Here is a 19,347-nt window from a genome sequence, read left to right as displayed (position 1 = left end):
CAGGTTGCTGAATGACCCCGGTTGGCTCTCATTGGCTGTGTGGGGCGTGTGCTGCTCTCTGAGCCAATCAGTTACCAGAGGAATGCGATGTGCTGATTGGCTCAGTCTTAGGTCCCACCAACTAGGCTGGGCGCTGCGAAGAGCCTACTGAGACTATTTGGGTTTGGATTGGCAGAGGTGGGTCACTAAACACTGGGTGGATGCCACTGTGGGGAAAAGCAGGGGCCTATTTCCATAGAAGGCTCTTCCTGGCGTTGCCCCATCTCCTCTCCCCCACCACCAGAAACTAAGCTCTTGGACCCCCAATAATTTCCTTATTTCTGTGACTGTTCTTTTTTTGTTATGACTAGTTTTGATGATAATAATAACATTTAACATATTTCCGGGATTTGCTGTGTCAAGCATTTACTTTTGCTGCCTCCTGTAATCTTTGCAATGACTTGTATGCCATCAATAGCCCCACTTTACAGATGAGAAAACAGTCTCAAAGGTGAAGCAACTGGCCTAAGGTCCCACATCTAGAAAAGAGTTGAGTCAGGATTTGAGCCCCAGCCCTCTAGTCTTTGCTCTAATGCACCTTTCCCCCCACCTGACTGCAAGCTTTATGAGGCTGGAGTCCAAGCAATACTCCGTCCCCGGCCCAGTCGAGTGCCTGCCTGGCACACACGGGGCCCTCAGTGAGGAAATGCTGGGCACTGTGAGAAGTGTATTACACACCTTATTTCCTTTAATCCTCATCACCACCCTGTGAGGTAGTACTGTTATTTCCATGGTACAGACACAAACAGGCAGCATTCACAAGGTCGTATACCCAGTAAGTGAAGGACTTACCCCAGTCTTTGAGAGTAGCGCTCAGCTGCGTGAATGAGAATGTATGTCTAGCATCTTGAAGGGAAGGGAATGGGGCTCAATAAATGTTTGTTGAATGAATGACAAAAATAAAGAACGAGTAGGATGGGAGGAGGTAAGCATGGTCAGGATGCTAAAGGGAGCTGCAGCAGCTGACCGTGGGCTGCTATTTTCTTGTATTTTCACGAAGGCCTCCTGGAGGAGTTGATTTGATGGGCGGCATTATGGGTCCTGGAACTTTTCGGCTCCCCTGGCAGGGGGCCATCTCAGACCTTAAAGTTTCTGGAACCCAGTGGAAGTTGTTAACCCGCTCTTGGGTTGATAGGCAGAGCGAGAGGGTGGAGGTGGAGTGGGAGCGGCGGGGGCAGGGCCTGCGGGGGCCCAGCCTGGAGGGCTGTGGTGGTCCTCTGGCTCTGAGGAGTACTCAACCCCTTTTCTCTTCCTCCCTGACCATGGCGGTGCACCCGACCTCACACCCCCTCAGCTCTGTGCCTCGTGCTGGGCTGCATGATCTTCCCCGACGGCTGGGACGCCGAGACGATCCGGGACATGTGCGGGGCCAAGACCGGGAAGTACTCCCTGGGGGACTGTTCGGTGCGCTGGGCGTACATCCTGGCCATCATCGGCATCCTCAACGCCCTCATCCTCTCCTTCCTCGCCTTCGTGCTGGGCAACCGGCAAACAGACCTGCTGCAGGAGGAGCTCAAGCAGGAGAACAAAGGCGAGTGCGCTGGCGGGCGGGGGGCGGGGCCCAGAGGTGTCACAGAGTCCTGGGGAGGGAACAAAAGATGGAAAGAGTGCAGCCAGTGAAAGCCATTTGATTATTCCTCAAATACCAACATTTGCATGTCTGTGACCCAGCAGACCCAGCTAGGAGTATAAAGCCATGAGAAATGTGCTATGACGCTCTTGGCAGCAGTTTCAAATAGCAAACTACTAAAAACAATGGCCATTGACAGGAGGATGGACAAGTAAGTGGTGATATATTCGTATCATGGAATAGTGTATAATGAATGAATGCACTTTAGTTATAAATAACAAAATGGATACATTCTGGAAATATAACATTGAGAATGGGGGAGGAGTTCCAGAAGATGACAGAGTGATATTTTTATGGAGCTCAATAAAAAACCAAGAGACACAAAATAATGTATGGTTTAATCATAAATATATTTATGGTAGTACTGTATTTTTTAAATAAAAAAGTAAAGAAACAATAAATACAGAAGATAGGATGATGGTTATCTGTGGTTGGGGTAGAAGAGGGGAGGCCAGGAGCATGAGATGGGGGTGTGTAGGCATGTACAAATTATTGGTGGGGTCACAGTTCTTGCATGGTGCGCCCACACAGGTGTTTGTATACCTGGTGTATTTCTTATCAACTTTTGTATATATCAAGTAACATTGAAATACAAAAAAGAAAAAATTGACATGTGAAGACAGAGGCTCAGGGCTAACCACTGTTATCAGATGTTTATGCATATATGTACATAATATATGTTATATGTCCCTTTATAAAATATACAGTAGTGTTATGTGTTATATATAACACAGGCTAGGCATCATCCTAAACAAATCTGTTCTAAGACTGCTTTTTGTGCCCAACCCTAGAACATGTTTTAAAGATCTTTCTTTATCCTTTTATGGAGAACCCTTTATATCCAGTACTTAGCATTACGTCAGATGGAGAAACTGTAATTTCTTAACCATTCTCTTTTTAGGGACTGACAGGGAGGTTTCCAGGATTTTACCATCACTCACAATGCTACACTAGACATCTTTGTCTGTGCCTTCTTATACACAGTGTTTTCTGGGTGTTTTTCCAGAAGCAGACTTGCACGCTTATAATTGTAATGACTGCCAGATTCCCTCCAAAAGAGGTTGGTTTTCTGAGCAGGGAGTTCACCCTGCCCCTGGAGCAAGGGGGTGCACGAATGGCATTGGTGGACAGATACCCAGCTGTCTGCGTGTGTGTTCCCTCCCATGAGAAACAAGAGTAGTGGTTTTCATAGTCACACTCTGCCTTGAGCTATTAGCATGTGCTGCATCTATATTTAGCATTTTTCATTAATTATATTCCTCTCTTGGAGTCTCTCATCTATAAAATGGGATAATGGCAGTGAGGGTTATTTCATCTGACAGGAGGCCGGTTAGTTTGGTGGTGGAACCCTCGGACTGAAGGCAGACTGTGTGGGATGCAGGTTGAATAAAGAAATGACTTCATGTCCTTGAGCCTTAGTTTCCTGCACTTCATAAAATGAGGGTGGTGGAAACAGTACCACCTTACAGGGCTGTCCCGTGAGGAAGAAAGATAATGTCTATGAAGGGGCACTTGGTGGATACTCAGAAAAAGCTGTCACTTCTCAAGACTCCCCATCAGGCAGACATCATGGCCACCATTTTACAAATGAGAAAGGTGAGGCCCCGGGGAGGTGCAGTAACTTGCCCACGGTCACTGAAGCAGTGCTGTCAGAATTTGAACCCAGGTCCAGCTTCAAAGGCCTAACTCTTCTCTGCTACCTGCTTCCTTTTCGGGGCCCTTCTGGGCTGCTGGGCTGCTAACCTGTCTTTCCATGAGGCTCCTGTCCCTGGAGATCCTGACTCCTGGTGTTTTCTATGCTCTTGGTATGAGGTCAGGGTCTGCCCTCTGGTGGTGGCTCCCAGAAGTGCATGACAAAGAGCCATGGCCTTTCTGAAGATGGGGTTTGGGGGTGCAATTGGCGTGAGATGGGCCCAGCCAGCGTCCTCTCCTCTGTCCCCAAAGTTCCCTATTCTCAGTGTTAAAAGTGATGTGGGGGCGCCTGGGTGGCTCAGTCGGTTGAGCGTCTGACTTCGGCTCAGGTCATGATCTCACAGTTCGTGGTTCGAGCCCTGTGTCGGGCTGTGTGCTGCAGCTCAGAGCCTGGATCCTGCTTTAGATTCTGTGTGTCCCTCTCTCTCTGACTCTCCCCTGCTCATGATCTGTCTCTCTCTGTCTCTCAAAAATAAATAAATGTTGGGGTGCCTGGGTGGCTCAGTTGGTTAAGCCTCTGACTTTGGCTCAGGTCATGATCTCACGTTCGTGGGATCGAGCCCCGCATCGGGCTCTGTGCTGACAGCTCAGAGCCTGGAGCCTGCTTCCGATTCTGTGTCTCCCTCTCTCTCTCTGCCCCTCCCCTGCTCATGCTCTGTCTCTCTCTGTCTCAAAATAAATAAAAACATTAAAAATTTTTTTAAAATAAATAAATGTTTAAATAAAAAATTTTTAAAAAAGTGATGTGAAGGAGCCCGAGTTTGCCTTCCCTCAGCCTTAGCGGGTCTCCATCCCTCACTGGGAGCTCAAGACAAGTAAGCCTCACGGTTCAGTTCTGAGCCAGACCTCTGGGACAAAGTAAAAAATAAAATAAATTGCTATAATTTCCAGAATTTTCTAGGCACTAAGCATTGTGAAAAAGTCCTTAGCTTGAATTATTTAGGCCTTTTTTACCCCTCAGAATCATCCTGTGAAGTAGGCTATTATGGTCGTTGTACAGATGAGGAAATTGAGGCTCAGAGGGGTCAAATGGCCCACTCAAAACCACCCAGTTAGCTACAGGCCTGGCTGGGATTTCACAGCTTGTGCAGGTCACTTCCCTGCCCAGCTTTGCCCTAAGGAGTGGCCATGGGGAGCCCCAGTGCCCTGGCAGTCTTTGACTTTCTCCAATTCTCTCTCTCTCTCTCTCTCTCTCATAGATTTTGTGGGCTCTACAGTAAGCTCCGTGTTGCGGCCAGGGGGTGATGTCTCCGGATGGGGAGTCCTCCCCTGTCCCGTCGCTCACTCACAGGGACCCTGAGGGCCAGGATCACAGCCCAGGAATTGACCTGTCCTCAGCTTCTCCCGTCGCCTGCCCTCTCATCCCTTCATTCAAGCTCCAGGGGAAGACCCCATCCAGGACTGACTTCTCACCTGCTAGCTGCCTGTGGCCCCAGGCTTTGAAGAGGTTGGGGCTGGGATGCAGTGTTGGGGAGGGCCTGATTCTGCTCTTCCCTTGACTGACCTAGGGGGGCTGGAGTTCCTGGCCCCTGGGCTTCTCTTTTCCTCTTTAGCCTGGCCTGGGGGCCCTGCAGAGTCTCCAGGGGAAGAGACACTGTGGTTCCAGGTCCCCAGGCCCCCACAGTCTGGAGGGCTGCTGCCTGGCTGTATCCTTGCCTCCTCTGGTCCCTGCCTCCTGCAGAAACTTATTTACAACACTGGCCTAGGGTGGACTGGACTCTTTCCTATTTTTTTCCCCTCTGATGATGGTTCCAACACATCATCACAGAGCTCTAGGCGCCACCAGCCTCCCTGAGGCCTCTCTGCTGCCCACTGCAGCCTGTTCTCACCTCTCCCAAAGGAGTCTGAGCTGCAGTGAGGGAGAAACCACAGGGCCTCCCTGTCAGCGGCTGACTGGGGCCCTGAGCACCCCAGAGACTGTGGAAACACAGGCTCTGGAGGTGGTAGGAGGGGGTGCTCTGACTCCTGTCTTGGTGGCGTCTGATCATGGCAGCTGGCACTGGAAGGGGCTCAACCTGGGGCTGGCCCGGCCTCCTCCCTGCTGGGGTGTCTCACCAGGAACTGGACCCTTGAACCCAGCCTGTTTTGTACAGCACAGACTTCTTGGCCCTGTTGTCAGGGCTGGGGGTTTGGGAGGGGGGCCCAAGAGTGGGGAATTAGGGGATACATCACCCCTCTGCCCCTTCTCATGCCCCCAGCCCAGGCATCTGCCAAGGGCAGGGACTGTCTTGCCTCTTTGATACTTTTTCTGCATAACTTGAACTTGCAGGTCACCTCTGAACAGGGTACCCCCTGTCCCCATCCCCAGGCCTTGTAACCCTGTCCCTACCTCCACTTCCTTCCCTTGCCCACCTCTCGCCTTGCGATATGCCCAGGGTCTGCAGCCCAATGGGCAGTGCTTGGAGCTGAGGCATGAGTGTGCGTGCGTGTGTGTGTGTGTGTGTGCGCGTGTGCGCGTGCCCATGCGTGTGACAGCGTGAGTGTATGTGTGCACGTGCATATGTGTGTGTGTAAGTATGCGTGGCAGGGGGCAGATGAGGAGTCTTCTCTCTCCTTCCTCTCCTAATGTGAGGGCATCTTCTTCCCCCCTTAGCCGGGAGCAAATGAAGGGAGACTCCAGGTGTTTCTAAACTCCCCTCACTGCCTGGCGGACCTGTGGTACAGCCATCTGGCCTGGGGCATGGACAGCCCCTTTCAGCCCCCAGTGCAGGTGGAAGGTTGGTTTCATCTAGTGTGCTTACTTCTGTCTTCAGGCACTGGGAGGAAGTACTGGTTCACTGTGTCGCAGGAGCGCGAGGCCTCAGGTTCAGGGGAGAAGCTTGTTGTCATCACTTCCTATCTGGGCCTCAACCAAAGGAGGGGAGAAAAGCAGCGAGTGCCATGTGTTTGCCAATCTTGTGTTCATTTCCATAGGACTTGGACCTGAGAAGGTTTCCAAGACAGACCCTAGAAATCCTCTGCCTGAGACCACCCCACCCCCAATCTGGACCCTAACAGGAATCAGACGCAGGATCCTGGTAGGATTCTGGAAACTTGGAATTTACCAAGTCCTGACCTTCCACTCTCTCCACTGACTCCCCACTCCTGGGCACACACCTTTCCCCTGGTGCTCTGGCTCCAGCCCCAGGCTCCCTTCTCCTGCTCCCCCAGGGCTCCAGCAGGGCAGGCCCTAAACCTGGGGCTGTGCTGAATGGGAGGGTCTGGGGAGCCTCATGGGAGGCAGTAGGGGGCAGAAGTGAGTTCCTTAAAGATCCAAACCAAAGCCCAGTGTTGGGAAGCTCCAGGGTAGGTGGGAAGGAGCCAGTAGTTGGGAAGCGGGAGAGATGGAGAGAGCAAGAATGAGAGAGGGGAGGGAAGGGGTGGAGAGAGATAGAGAAATGGAGAAAGGAGAGATGAAGAGTGTAGCTAAGAGGGGACCCTGTTAAACAGAGCCTGGAGATGTTGGGGAGGTGGCTGGGAAGATGGAGAAGGAATATGGACAGGGAAGGATGCAAATGGAGAGGTGAGGTGTGGACAGCAGACTGGAGTGCAGGGGAATGGCATGAAGAGGACAGGAGAGTAATGGGGGCAGGACAAAGAGAAATGGGAATGGCTGCATGCACCATGTCAAGGGCTCCTGTTCCCCCAGGGACACCTGCTGGGGGTTGGGGGAGGGGAGGCATGTTAGAGCCACCCTCAGAGGCTGAGGCTACTCCCCCACTTTGGGGCAGGGGCACCACTGGAGTGGGTTAGTGGGAGGTTAACTCCCTTGATGGGGGTCTGAGTGCTTTCACATCACCATGTATCCAGCTAGCTGCCACCTTGCTGGGAAGGGGCAGCCCACAGATGCAGCTAGGACTGTGGGTGGGGTTAGGAAAGCAGGGTTGGGCAGGTGAAGGAGTGCCAGGGGAACACAGGGAAGGGAAAGAGGTTGGAGTAAGCACCAAACCACAGCCCTGTCCCTGAGGGTGGGCTGCACAGCTGGGAGCAGAGTGAGGAACATGCTTCAGGCAGGGGGCCCACATGAGGCTGAAGTACCATCATCCTATGGCCCAGCCAGCGATCTGGGGGACAGGAAGCCATCATGGACAAGGGGAGGTTTATGGTTTGCCCTCAGCCAAGACAGGCGATTTGGCTTTTCCCTTTGGGAGGAGACAGATTCAGAGATCCCACCTCAGCATGGCCTCTGGGACTCTTGTTTCTTGAAAGAAGCTGGCCTTTGAGTGGCCCATGGAGGCCCTCCTCTCGGAGTTGTGACTGGATCAGAGGGGTCTAGGGCTAACACGTTGTCTTTGCTGTGGTCCGGGGACTTTCAGAAAAGGCCGAAGCAGCCACAACATGGAGGTGGTTGAAAGTGATGGTTGGTCAAGTCCTGGATCTCTAGGATGTGAATACTTTCCTGTTTGGGAACCAGTATCCCTTAAGGAAAACATTGTTTTCCTGAGAGAGTGAGGACCAGAGGTAGGGTTGATTCTTTTTAGGCCTGGACTAGCCAAGCTGAGAGCATTTAGACAAGGCTGTAGGGAAATTCCTTGGCCTTCTTGAGATTCCTTCTTGGGCACAGGGGAGTCAGCCTTCTCCGGCTCCCAGTGTGATTGAGACAGGGGAACCCTCTTTGGAGAAGCTGGGACCTTCCCGGCACAAGAAACTTGCGCAGATCCCTGCCTGGCTGAGGGCTAGCCTTTGGGCGGGCCTGGAGTTTCCTGAGAAGGGAACTGGGGGATAGTCCTTCCCAGAGCTCTGACCAGCAGACCTCAGGGGCCTGTGCTGTGTGTTGTTAGGATAGCTTGGTGTTGTCTACACCCCATTAGTAAGTTCTGTCTGAATGTGTCCTCGCTGTTCATCGTCCAGTTTGGTAACATTTATTTCGGTCCTGACCCCTTCTGCTGCTGCTGGATTTGAGCTTCAGTGCAGGTGGAATGACGTTCAAATAAAGAAACACTTTATATCACCCATGCTGGCTTCTACTTCTCTGAGTTGGCCCCCAGGGGATCAAGAGGGGGTGAGATTTTACCCTTTGTACCAGTTTGGCTGCATACTAACGGAGCTGCACTGTGGCTTAACAAGAGTTTATTCTCTTTTCATGTTAAGTCTGGAGACAGCCAGATCATGACCAATATGGCCTGCAGCGTTATCTGGAACGCAGGCTCCTTACCTTTCTGCGCTGTCATTTTCAATCCTGGCTTCCAGTTTCAAGTACACCTCATGGCTCAATATGGCTGCTGGCACTCTAGTCATTTGGCCACATTTCATTTGACGGAGACTTGTAGAAATCCCACAGGACTGAGTCATACTGCACACCTAGCTGAAATGTAATCCTTTAATGGGCACATTACCACGCCAAATAAAATTGTGGTTCTGTTACCAAGGAGAAAGGAGAGAATAGATGGAGCAGGCAGTTAGAAGTCTCTACACACTGCGGATTGGCTGCATAGGCTTGACTTTGGACTTAGGACTCTGATGAGGGCAAACATGGCTCCACCCTTTTCTGCCTCTGTGCCCTGGACAGGTCCCTTCATCTCTCTAAATACCCATTACATAAATGGGATTGATGATAGTGATCTCAGGGGATTGTAAGGAACAAATGAGGGAATGTGAGTTTCTTCCCAGCATCTGGCACATTGTAACATGTCCCATATGGCAGCTACATTGCCATAAATTATATAATTTGTGCCCTTGGGAACTGAGCCTTCAATACATTTTGAGCACTTAGTGTAGTCTAAGCACTTAAAGAACAAAAACAGAGACCCTATATTAAGTGTCAGTCTGACTGGGGAGATTGACTTGTAAAAATAATGTAAAATGTGCCAGGTGCAGGGCATTGGGGGTGCCCTGGGGAGGGACACCTTAAATGTCATTTGGTGGGCTGGGTAGAGCAGGAGACCATTTCACAGGATGGATAGGAGTTAGGCAGGCAAAGGTCGGGAAAGACATTCATGAGAGAGAAGGCAGCTTGAGGAAAGAGCAGGGTAAGGAACAGAATGGTATGTGCGGAGAACTAAAAGCAGTTTGGCAATGCTGAACTATAAAGTGCAAGGCAGGGAGGATCAGAGATTAGTCTGGAGACAAGTGAAGGCCAGACGATGACATAGCTCTGAGGGTGTGAACAGGAATTTGGATGTTCAGAGCGATGGGGAACCACGGGAGGATTTTAGCAGGAGATGTGCATTTCAGGAAGATCACTCTGGTTTCCCTGTTAGGGAGCCAAGTTAGAGGAAGATAATTTAATGAAAGGGAAATCAGAAATCTGGCTTGGGCTCCTGGGTAGCTCAGTCAATTAAGTGTCTAATTCTTGGTTTCAGCTCAGGTCATTATCTCATGGTTTATGGGACTGAGGCCCATGTTGGGCTCTGCGCTGACAGCATGGGGCTTGCTTGGGATTATCTCTCTTTTCCTCTGCCCCTCTCCTGCTCATGTGCTCTCTCTCTTAAAAAAAAAAAAAAAAAGTCTGTCCTGAAACAAGGTGAACAAGGTGGTGGCAGTGGGTCTGATGAGAGGTGAGAAATCTGCTATTTAGGAAGCAGAACTGGGGCGCCTGGGTGGCTCAGTCGGTTAAACCTCCGACTTCGGCTCAGGTCAGATCTCGCGTTCATGGGTTCGAGCCCCACGTCAGGCTCTGTGCTGACAGCTAGCTTAGAGCCTGGAGCCTGCTTCCGGTTCTGTTTCTCCTTCTCTCTCTGCCCCTCCCCCTCTCATGCTCTGTCTCTCTCTGTACCAAAAATAAAGAAAACATTAAAAAAAATTAACAGAACTGACACTTGATAGCTGATTGACTGACTGTGGGGTAAGTTTGATAAGCATGTGGGGGGGGGTGCCTTCCTGGCTCAGTTGGTGGAGTGTGCGACTCTTGATCTCAAGGTTATAAGTTTGAGACGGTTGGGTGTAGAGATTACTTAAAAAATCACATAGAAAAAAAAAGAGCATGTGGGACGTAACAGTGGAGTTGTCCAATAGTCAGTTGACTTAGATTTGGGAGCTCAAGAGACAGATTTGCATGAGCATACAGGTAATGGTTGAAATGTAAAGTACAGATGAGTTTGCTCAAGGCAACTGTGTTGGGTGAAGAGCACAGGGCTATGAAGTGAACACTGGAAAACACTGACACATAAAGGTCAGAGGAAAGAATACCCAAAAGGTGAAAACAAAGGAAGAATCAGAGCTGTGAGGAAAATCATAAAAGTGTTATGTAAAGTGTGTTATATAAACCAAGGATTTTAAGTTCAAGAGAAAGGTCAACTGGAGCAAAGAAGTTCAGAATTAGGAACTGAAAAATGTATCCACTGGATTTGGAAGCAAGGATACAATTGTTGAATTTGAGGATGTGGAATCTTTCTTTATATGAAAGAGTTCTGATCATGGCCAGTAAGAGCTTTTTTTTTTTTTAAGTTTATTTATTTATTTTGAGAGAAAGGGCATGAGAGAGAAAACAGGGAGGGGGCAGAGAGAGAGAATCCCAAGCAGGCTCTGGACTGTCAGCATGGAGCCTGATGTGGGGATTGTACTCATGAACCGTGAGATCATGACCTGAGCCAAAATCAAGAGTTGGTCACTTAACCGACTAAGCCATCCAAGTGCCCCATGGCCAGTAGGAGTTTAAAGGTAAAGAGAGAATGATTAAGAAGAGGCAAGAAAGCATTTTTTGGGGTAGAGGGAAGTGCAAGGTTTAGGGAGGTCTTGCCTGATGGTATTCATTTTCTCAGTGAAGCAGGAGGCAAGACTGTCTGCTGAGAGAAGGGAATGAACAGGGGGTTTGAAGAAGTGGTGAAAGTTTGGAACAGTTTCTGCGGGAGCTGTCAAAGGACCAAAAGACTGATGGATGACCATGAATTTATGGAGACACCAACAGACAGGAGGGGAGGCACAGAGAAGGCAGCCTGTAGATTGATAGGTAGGTACCAGGTAAGCAGAGTGCTCTGCAAGGGCATTTCACTCCCACCATGAGATCCAAGTTGCTTACAGAAAGCCTGTGATGGGACAGATAGATGGAGAAAATAAGGGACTAAAGTTTATGTGAAAGAGCTGGAAGGAAAGGAATTTGTGGTTACAAAGCTGGGTGCTTGACCTGGTTATTCTAATTCTTAAAGACAACTTTCGGATGTGAGGCACTGGGTAGGAGGTCTACCCAAATGATGGGAATAGTGGTGGACACTGGGGTGCAGGTGAGTCAAATTTGTCTAAGAACCAAAAAGAGTGGTAGGAATGTTAAAATATGATTTCATGGAAGAAACCCCAAGCACAATTACCAGGTATTTTGTATATCAATGGAGTGGGAATTTTTATCTGAAGGACAAGATGTATTGGGGAACATTTGGAGAGAACCTTCACGCAAAAAGATGTGAGAAAGAGGAGCCTCTACTTATTTAAAAAATTTTTTAATATTCTATTTTTGAGAGAGAAAGGAGGGAGGAAGGACGGGAGGGAGGGGGAGAGGGAGAGAGAGAGAGTGAGCGAGTGCACAAGTGGAGGTGGGGGCAGAGAGAGAGGGAGATCACAGAATCCAAAACAGGCTCCAGGCTCTGAGCTGTCAGCACAGAACCCAATGCGGGGCTTTAACTCACAAACCTAGAAATCATGACCTGAGCTGAAGTCAGACACTCAACCACCAGTGCCTGAGGAGCCTCCACTTAAAAGGGCTGCAAAGGGGGCGCCTGGGTGGTTCAGTCGGTTAAGCCTCCGGCTTCGGCTCAGGTCAGATCTCACGTTCATGGGTTCGAGCCCCGCATCAGGCTCTGTGCTGACAGCTAGCTCAGAGCTTGGAGCCTGCTTCTGGTTCCGGTTCTGTGTCTCCTCCTCTCTCTGCCCCTCCCCCTCTCATGCTCTGTCTCTCTCTGTATCAAAAATAAAGAAAACATTAAAAAAAAAAAACATAGGGAAGAGGCCCCTTTAAAAAAAAAAGGGGGCTGCAAAGGAGGTGGTGTCCTAAGGAGACAACCATATTTCCATATTTCATAAAAGATTTGTCTTTCAAAGAGATGTCCAGAGAGCACAAGAGAAAGGTTGGGAGAGAAGGTAGAACAGAGAAAGAACCACGTGGTAAGGATCAAGTGCACCAAGAGTCAGATGACACAGAGGACTCTCTTTTGGGAAATGACTGAGGGTAACAAAAGCATGAAGTTGGTAGAACTCATGAGACTCAAAGCTTCAAATGAAACTACAGTGTGAAATCCCTTTCAAGTCCACTTAGGCAAAAGGACTGATGATGCCAGCTGCTGGCACCGGAACACATCTGGAGGTGCTGGAAGGCTCCTATAGGTGCCAAAGCAGGTATAGAAATCCAGCCTGAGTGGCCTGGAGGCTTCTTCAAATTCATTTACTCATTCAACAAAACATTTATTGAATGTCTGTTCTGCTCAGGTACTGCTAGGCTCTGAAAATACAGAAATAAATCAGACATAGTCCCTGGGCTCAAATGATCGCAGGCCGGTCAGGAGCAGGGCTGTTTGCTTATTTAGACTAGGTAAGAATCTGGTTTTTGTTTTGTTAAACATGTTGCAGCATTAAATGTACAGGTAGATGGAATATTATAAAATACCCTATTACCAAAGTGACAGATCCTTGCTAGTCACCCCAGAAACCTTTCACTGGCTCATAATCACTGTCTCCTTCTTTTTCTCCTCAGAGTAACCACTACCTAACTTCTATGGTAATCAGTTCTCAACTCTTATTTATAATGTTTTTCACCCAAGTGAGCAATTTTAAACAAAATAGTTTAGCTTTGGCTTTATTTTTACGTCTTTTCCCACTTAATTTCTTTGATCACTCCTTGTAATTTGTTGAAGAAATTTGTTATGCAGTGTTCCCAGCTTCAAGCTTGGGGTGTGGTTGAACAAATTTCTCTGTTCTCTATATTTACAGCAATTTGGTATGTGGATCTAGATGCTTATTCAGGGGTGCGTGGGTGGCTCAGTCTGCTGATGACTGCTGGGTGGCTTCGGCTCAGGTCATGATCTCACAGTTTCTGCGGTTGAGCCCCGCATCAGGGTCTGTGCTGACAGCTAGCTCAGAGCCTGGACCCTGTCTTCCGATTCTGTTTCCCTCTCTCTCTGACCCTCCCCTGCTCATGCTCTCTCTCTCAAAAATAAATAAAACATTAACAAAATTTAGATGCTTATTCAGATTTGGGTGTGTTTTGCACATTTTAATAAATGTTTCATAGTTTGTTTTTTTATCATGATACATAATGTACAATTGTTTTTGTGTCATTAGAAGTTACAAAACAGTGATGTTCCAATTATAGCATTCTGTCTTCAGGTATTTGTGGAAATGCTTCTAGAAACACTCATATTTACAACCTACTTGGCCAGTCATACAACGTATGTAGGAAAGGCAAGGAAAATACTTGTCTTCCCCTTTATCTAACGGTTTTCAAAAATAGAGTTTGTTCCCTAACATCTTCCAGAGATGAACAATTATTATTTTTTGGTACCATTATGAACTCATGAATTTAAACATATTTGGTGTATTTTGTTCCATTACATTTATTAGCCTCATTAGTGGTTAAAATGTCCCATCACTGGTCAGCAGAGGCCTCTTTAAAGTGATTCTTTTAAACCTAACCCTAATTATCCCTGATGGTATTCCTCCTCTCTGCTATGACAAGATGTTCTAGACTGGTCTTGCACATTTCCTTCCTTAGATCAAAATCAGCCATTTCTCTGAGATGCCCTATTTCCAAGCTTTTCCTGTTGACAGAGCTAAGACAGGGACACACAAAACTTTTACGTATATAGGATCCATCTATCAGATCTGTTTCTCTATATCTGTCCGTCAGTCCGTCCATCCATCCATCCATGATAAAATCCTCATAAGTTGATACTGATGCATGAAAAGCTTTGGCTTAACATCTATCTATAACTCCTTTCCCCTTCTATATTGAGAATCCTGTCAAAAACATTGGTTTCATTTGCTTTGTCCCACATTAAAACCTTCAGATACACTGCCTCCAATATGATCACTATGAACATATTCTTTTCAGCTTATTTTTCATAGCTTTACTGTATCTATCTTGCCTAGGTCACATAAATAATTTATTTTAAAAAATTTTAAGTAATATCTACACCAAACATGGGGCTCGAACTATAACCCTGAGATCAAGAGTCACATGCTCCACTGACTTGACCTAGTCAGCCAGGAGCCCCACATAAATTATTTTATAGTACACTCTCTCTTTACATCCTCATTTAATCATAGTTCTACATATAGCTAACTGCATATAATTATCTCACTACCAGATTTTCTGTTGATGTTTCTCCAGACAGTTTGGTTGTCTGAAGTTTTTTTTTTTCTAATTAAAAAAAATTATTTTAGAGAGAGAGAGACAGAGCACAAGTAGAAGGGATGGGGGGAGAGACAGAGACAGAGAATGAATCCCAAGCAGGCTCCACACTCAGCAAGGAGCTGACGTGGAGCTTGATCACATGGCCCTGGGATCATGACCTGAGCTGAAACCAGGAGTTGGAACGCTCAACTGACTGAGTCACCCAGGTGACCCTTAAGCTCAGTTTTTAATAGATTTTTAAAATTATTTATTTTTCAGAGAGATACGGAGTGCAAGTGGGATAGGGGCAGATAGAGGAGACAGGATCTGAAGCAGGTTCCAGACTCTGAGTTGTCAGCACAGAGCCTGACACGGGGCTCAAACCCACAAACTGCGAGATCATGACCTGAGCCGAAGTTGGATGCTTACTTGATTGAGCCACCCAGGTGCCTCAGTTTTTAATAGATTCTTGAGATAACAAAAATAAAATTGTCCAAGTTCTTGCACACTGATGACAGGTTGCTGCTGTCATATACTTGAAAGTTTAGTTGGTATGAAACTCTTGGCTCAGTCTGTTTTATTATCTTAAAAAAAACTTTTAAAAAATATTTGAGAGAAAGAGAGAGCAAGGCAGTGGCAGAGAGAATGGAGAGAACTCCAAGCAGACTCTCCAATGTCAGTGCAGAGCCCAGTGTGGGGCTCAAATCTAAGAACTGTGAGATTGTGACCTGAACTGAAATCAAAAGCCAGCCAACCAACAGAGCCACCCAGGCACACCACCCCTATTATTTTTTAAAGTTTATTTATTGAGAGAGAGAGAGAGAGAGAGAGAGAGAGAGAGAGAGAGAGAGAGAGAGAGAGAGAGAGGGAGAATCCCAAGTAGGCTCCATGCAGCCAATGGAGTGCCTGCCTGACATAGGGTTCAAACTCACAAACTATGAGATCATGACCTAAGCTTAACTACCACAATCTGAGTATCTCAATTTCTTTTAATATTATTTTAAAAATCTTTTTAAAGTTTATTTACTTATTTTTAAGAGAGAGAGAGAGAGAGAGGGAGAGGAGGGAGGGAGGAAGGAAGAAGAGAGAAAGAGAAAGGAAGAGAGAATCCTAAGCAGGCTCTGCACAGTCAGCACAGAGTCCGATGTGGGGCTGGAACCCATGAAACATGAATTCATGATCTGAGCTGAAATCAAGAGTTGGTGTTTGACCTAGTTACCCAGGTGCCTTTATTTATTTTTGGGAGAGGGAGACAGAGAGGGAAACATGAGTGAGCAGGGGAAGGACAGAGAAAGAGGGAGACAGAAGATCCGAAGTGAGTTCCTTGCTGACAGGCTCTGGGATGACAGCAGAGAGCCTGATGAGGGGAGATCGTGACCTGAACAGAAGTCAGGTGCTTAACCAACTGAGCCACTCAGGTGTCCCAACAGTCTACGTATTTTAAATATTTCATCTTCTTTTGTCATAATGTGTTGCTGTGGAAAAACCTGATATAATGATATAACTAAATTTTCTTTCCATTTAAGTAACTTTCTGGGAAGCCTGGATTCCCAAGATTTTTTCCTTTTCTTTAAACTCTTAGCAGTTTTACTAGAATATCTTGATACTGATCATTTTGGGTTCTGAGTATGTGGTATCCTCTTCTAATCTGTAGTTAAAAATATTTCAGGGAAGTTTTCTTAAATTCTAACTTTTGGTATTACGTTTCCTTATTTGTCTTTGGGAACTCATACACATGTGCCTTTTTTGGCCTGGCTTGTATAATTGTCACTTTTTAAATAAGACTTTTTTTTTTTTTACAGTAGTTTTAGGTTCACAGCAAAACTGAGAAGGTATAGTGATTGCCAGATTTTCCCCACCACTTACACATGCATATCCCCCCAGATTCTCAACATCCCCCATGAGAACAGTATGGTTTTTTGTTTGCTTTTTTTACAATTGATAGATCTATAATGACACATCATTATCACCCAAAGCCCACAGTTTACATTAGGGTTCACTCTTAGTGTTATACAGTGTGTGGGTTTGGACAAATGGATAATGGCAGATACCGCTGCAGTATCATATAAAATAGTTCCACCACCCTAAAACTCCTGTGCCCCACCCTCTCATTCATCCATCCCCACAACCCGATTTTTTTACGGTCTCCTTAGTTTCCCATTTTCTAGGATGTCAGATGATTGGAATCATACACTACGTAGCTTATTCAGATTAGTTTCTTTCACTACTAGTAACATATACTAAATGTTCTTCCATTTTTTTTCGTGGCTTTAACAGTTCATGCATTAGTGCCAAATAATATTCAATTTTCTGGATATATCAGTTTATCCAGATATTCGCCTACTGAAGGACATCTTGGTTGCTTCCCAGTTTTGGCAATTATCAGCTGCTGTAAACATCCATGTGGAGGTTTTTGCATGGACCTAAGTTTTTAACTGCTTTGGGTAAATACCAAGGAGTGGGACTTCTTGATTGTATGGTTAAGAGTACATTTATTTTGAGGCACCTGGGTGGCTCAATTGGCTAAGTGTCCTACTTTGGCTCAGGACATGATTTCATGGCTCATTGAGTTTGAGCCCCCCATCAGACTCTGTGCTGATAGCTCAGAGCCTGGAGCCTGCCTGCTCTGGATTGTCTCCCCCTCTCTCTGCTCCTCCCCTGCTTGTGCTCTCTCTCTCAAAATAAACATTTAAAAAAGGATGTTTAGTTTGGAAGAAACTATCTTCCAAAAGTGGTTGTACAATTTTGCATTCCCACAAGCAATGAATGAGGGTATTTGTCACTTTGTATCCCCATCAGCATTTGGTGTTGTCAGTGTTTTGGATTTTGGCCATTCTAATAGGTAAGTAGAAACATCTCATTCTTAAATTTTAACATGCCATACCCTAGTGACATATGATGTTGAGCATCTTTATTTGCCATCTATATATGTATATAAAGTGTCTGTTCTGTTCAGATCTTTGGTCTATTTCTTAATCAGGTTTTTTTTCATTGCCAAGGATATGACAGGGAAACATTCTGCAGATAACTATACAAATAAAGTTTTATTTGAAGAGCTCTATACATTTTTAAAAAATGTTTAATTTTTTTTGAGACAGAGACGGCAAAACAGGCGAGGGTCAAGAGAGAGAGGGAGACACAGAATTCAAAGACAGGCTCCAGGCTCTAAGTTGTCAGCACAGAGCCTGACGTGGGGCTCGAACACAGGATCATGACCTGAGCCAAAGTTGGATGCTTAACTGACTTAGCAACCTATGCGCCCCTATTTGGAGAGCTCTAAAGGGGTTTATACCTACTGGTGGGTATCAATAACAACGGACCCTAAAATGCATGCATACTTGAAGTGGAGCCTTTAAAAACCAGTGTGCCTGAATAATTTGTTAAATCTTTTATTAGTAAACTAAACACTACTTCATCTCACTACGATTTATGTTTTGTAGGTTCTTTAGGTAGAAATTTTCATTGTACTTAAAAAAAAAAGAAATGCTGCCATCTTCAACACTATACATGAAACTTGAGGGTATTGTGCTAAGTGAAATAAATAAGATAAATACCCTATGATCTCACTTACATGTTCCTGTTTGCTGGCTGTTGAGTTGTATGAGCTCCTTATATATTTTGGATATTAACCACTTATTAAAATCCTCAACTTTATTGGATCTTCTAGGAAATTAGAGCCACCATTAATTTTTCCAAAAGGTTTCTCTCTCCTTTTCTCATGTCCTTCTGTCAATTTCTCAAAGAATTAAAGCACATCTTGTTTGCTAAGCTCTGTGGAGAATAAACAGTGAAATCTTGACCTTAAGGAAATTATAGTTATATTGGTGGACATAAAAGGTTCAAATAGAGAAAATAAGGCTAACAGTGTTGGTTGGAACTAAAACTTGAAGGCTCATATGTCTGCTGTTACATTCTTCCCAATAAGTCTTACTGATTTTCAAAACTGAGATAGCACATATAACGTTTATTAGTTACAGGCAGATGTAGAACATAATTAAAGATATAGATAGTTGACCCTTGCATAGCTCAAAATCCCCATGTTAACTTCTGACTCCCCAAATATTTAACTAGTAGTAGTCTACTGTTGACCACATAAGCCTTACCAACATGAAGTTAATGAAAGCAATGAAAGCATATTTTGTTATATACTGTATTCTTACAATATCTAATTTTTTTTAGTATTTCTACCTATGTGATTTGTCCACTATTTTTTTTCAAATTGCTGCAAATCTCCAAAAAATTTTTCAAAGTTTATCAAAAAGAATCCATGTAGAAGTAGACCTGGAAAATTCAATCTCATGTTGTTCAACAGTCAACTGACTGTAAAATGATTATACACAGCGTTAACTATAGTCACCATGCTATACACTGTACCTGAGACCTATATTTTTCATAACTGCATATTTCACCTTTAGATCATGAGATTGCACCTATTTAAGCTCTCATCATTCCCCTGCAATCACCAATCTGCTCTCTGTATTCATGACCTTAAGAGTCTACATAAAAAAATGAGATTATATTGTATTTGTCTTTCTGATTTAATTGGTATAGCAGCATGCCCTCAAGGTCTATCCACGTCACATATAGTAAGACTTCAAAAAAAAAAAAAAGACTTCAATTTTTTTAATGGCAACTTAAACATTAAAAAAAATAATAATTTTAAGTTTTGGGCAAGCACATTTGTGTGCATGTGTATGCACAGGCATGTGAGTGGGGGAGAGGCAGAGAGATTCCCAAACAGGCTCCATGC

At 45.7% G+C, this 19,347-nt stretch overlaps 1 protein-coding gene and 1 long non-coding RNA gene across 2 annotated transcripts in view; one reads left to right on the top strand and one right to left on the bottom strand.

Moving 5' to 3' along the window:
- The window catches only part of LHFPL4 (LHFPL tetraspan subfamily member 4), a 30,562-nt gene extending 22,267 nt beyond the window's left edge, over positions 1–8,295 (top strand). Inside the window, exons 2-3 of the mRNA XM_029918382.1 lie at positions 1,334–1,570; positions 4,561–8,295. Coding sequence (XP_029774242.1) covers positions 1,334–1,570; positions 4,561–4,661 — 338 coding nt within the window. The 3' untranslated portion in view covers positions 4,662–8,295. The remainder of the gene's footprint in view (positions 1–1,333; positions 1,571–4,560) is intronic.
- Positions 1,569–18,794, bottom strand: LOC115274871. Its single transcript, XR_003901295.1, has 3 exons — positions 18,169–18,794; positions 8,496–8,698; positions 1,569–1,619 (listed from the first exon to the last, which is right to left on the bottom strand). It is a non-coding gene; the product is annotated as an uncharacterized LOC115274871 (long non-coding RNA).
- Between the last annotated feature and the right edge of the window lie 553 nt (positions 18,795–19,347).

The sequence above is a fragment of the Suricata suricatta genome, chromosome 12, assembly GCF_006229205.1.
Source record: "Suricata suricatta isolate VVHF042 chromosome 12, meerkat_22Aug2017_6uvM2_HiC, whole genome shotgun sequence".
NCBI classification, from domain to species: Eukaryota; Metazoa; Chordata; class Mammalia; order Carnivora; family Herpestidae; genus Suricata; species Suricata suricatta.
This window is presented reverse-complemented; position numbering and strand designations above follow the sequence as displayed.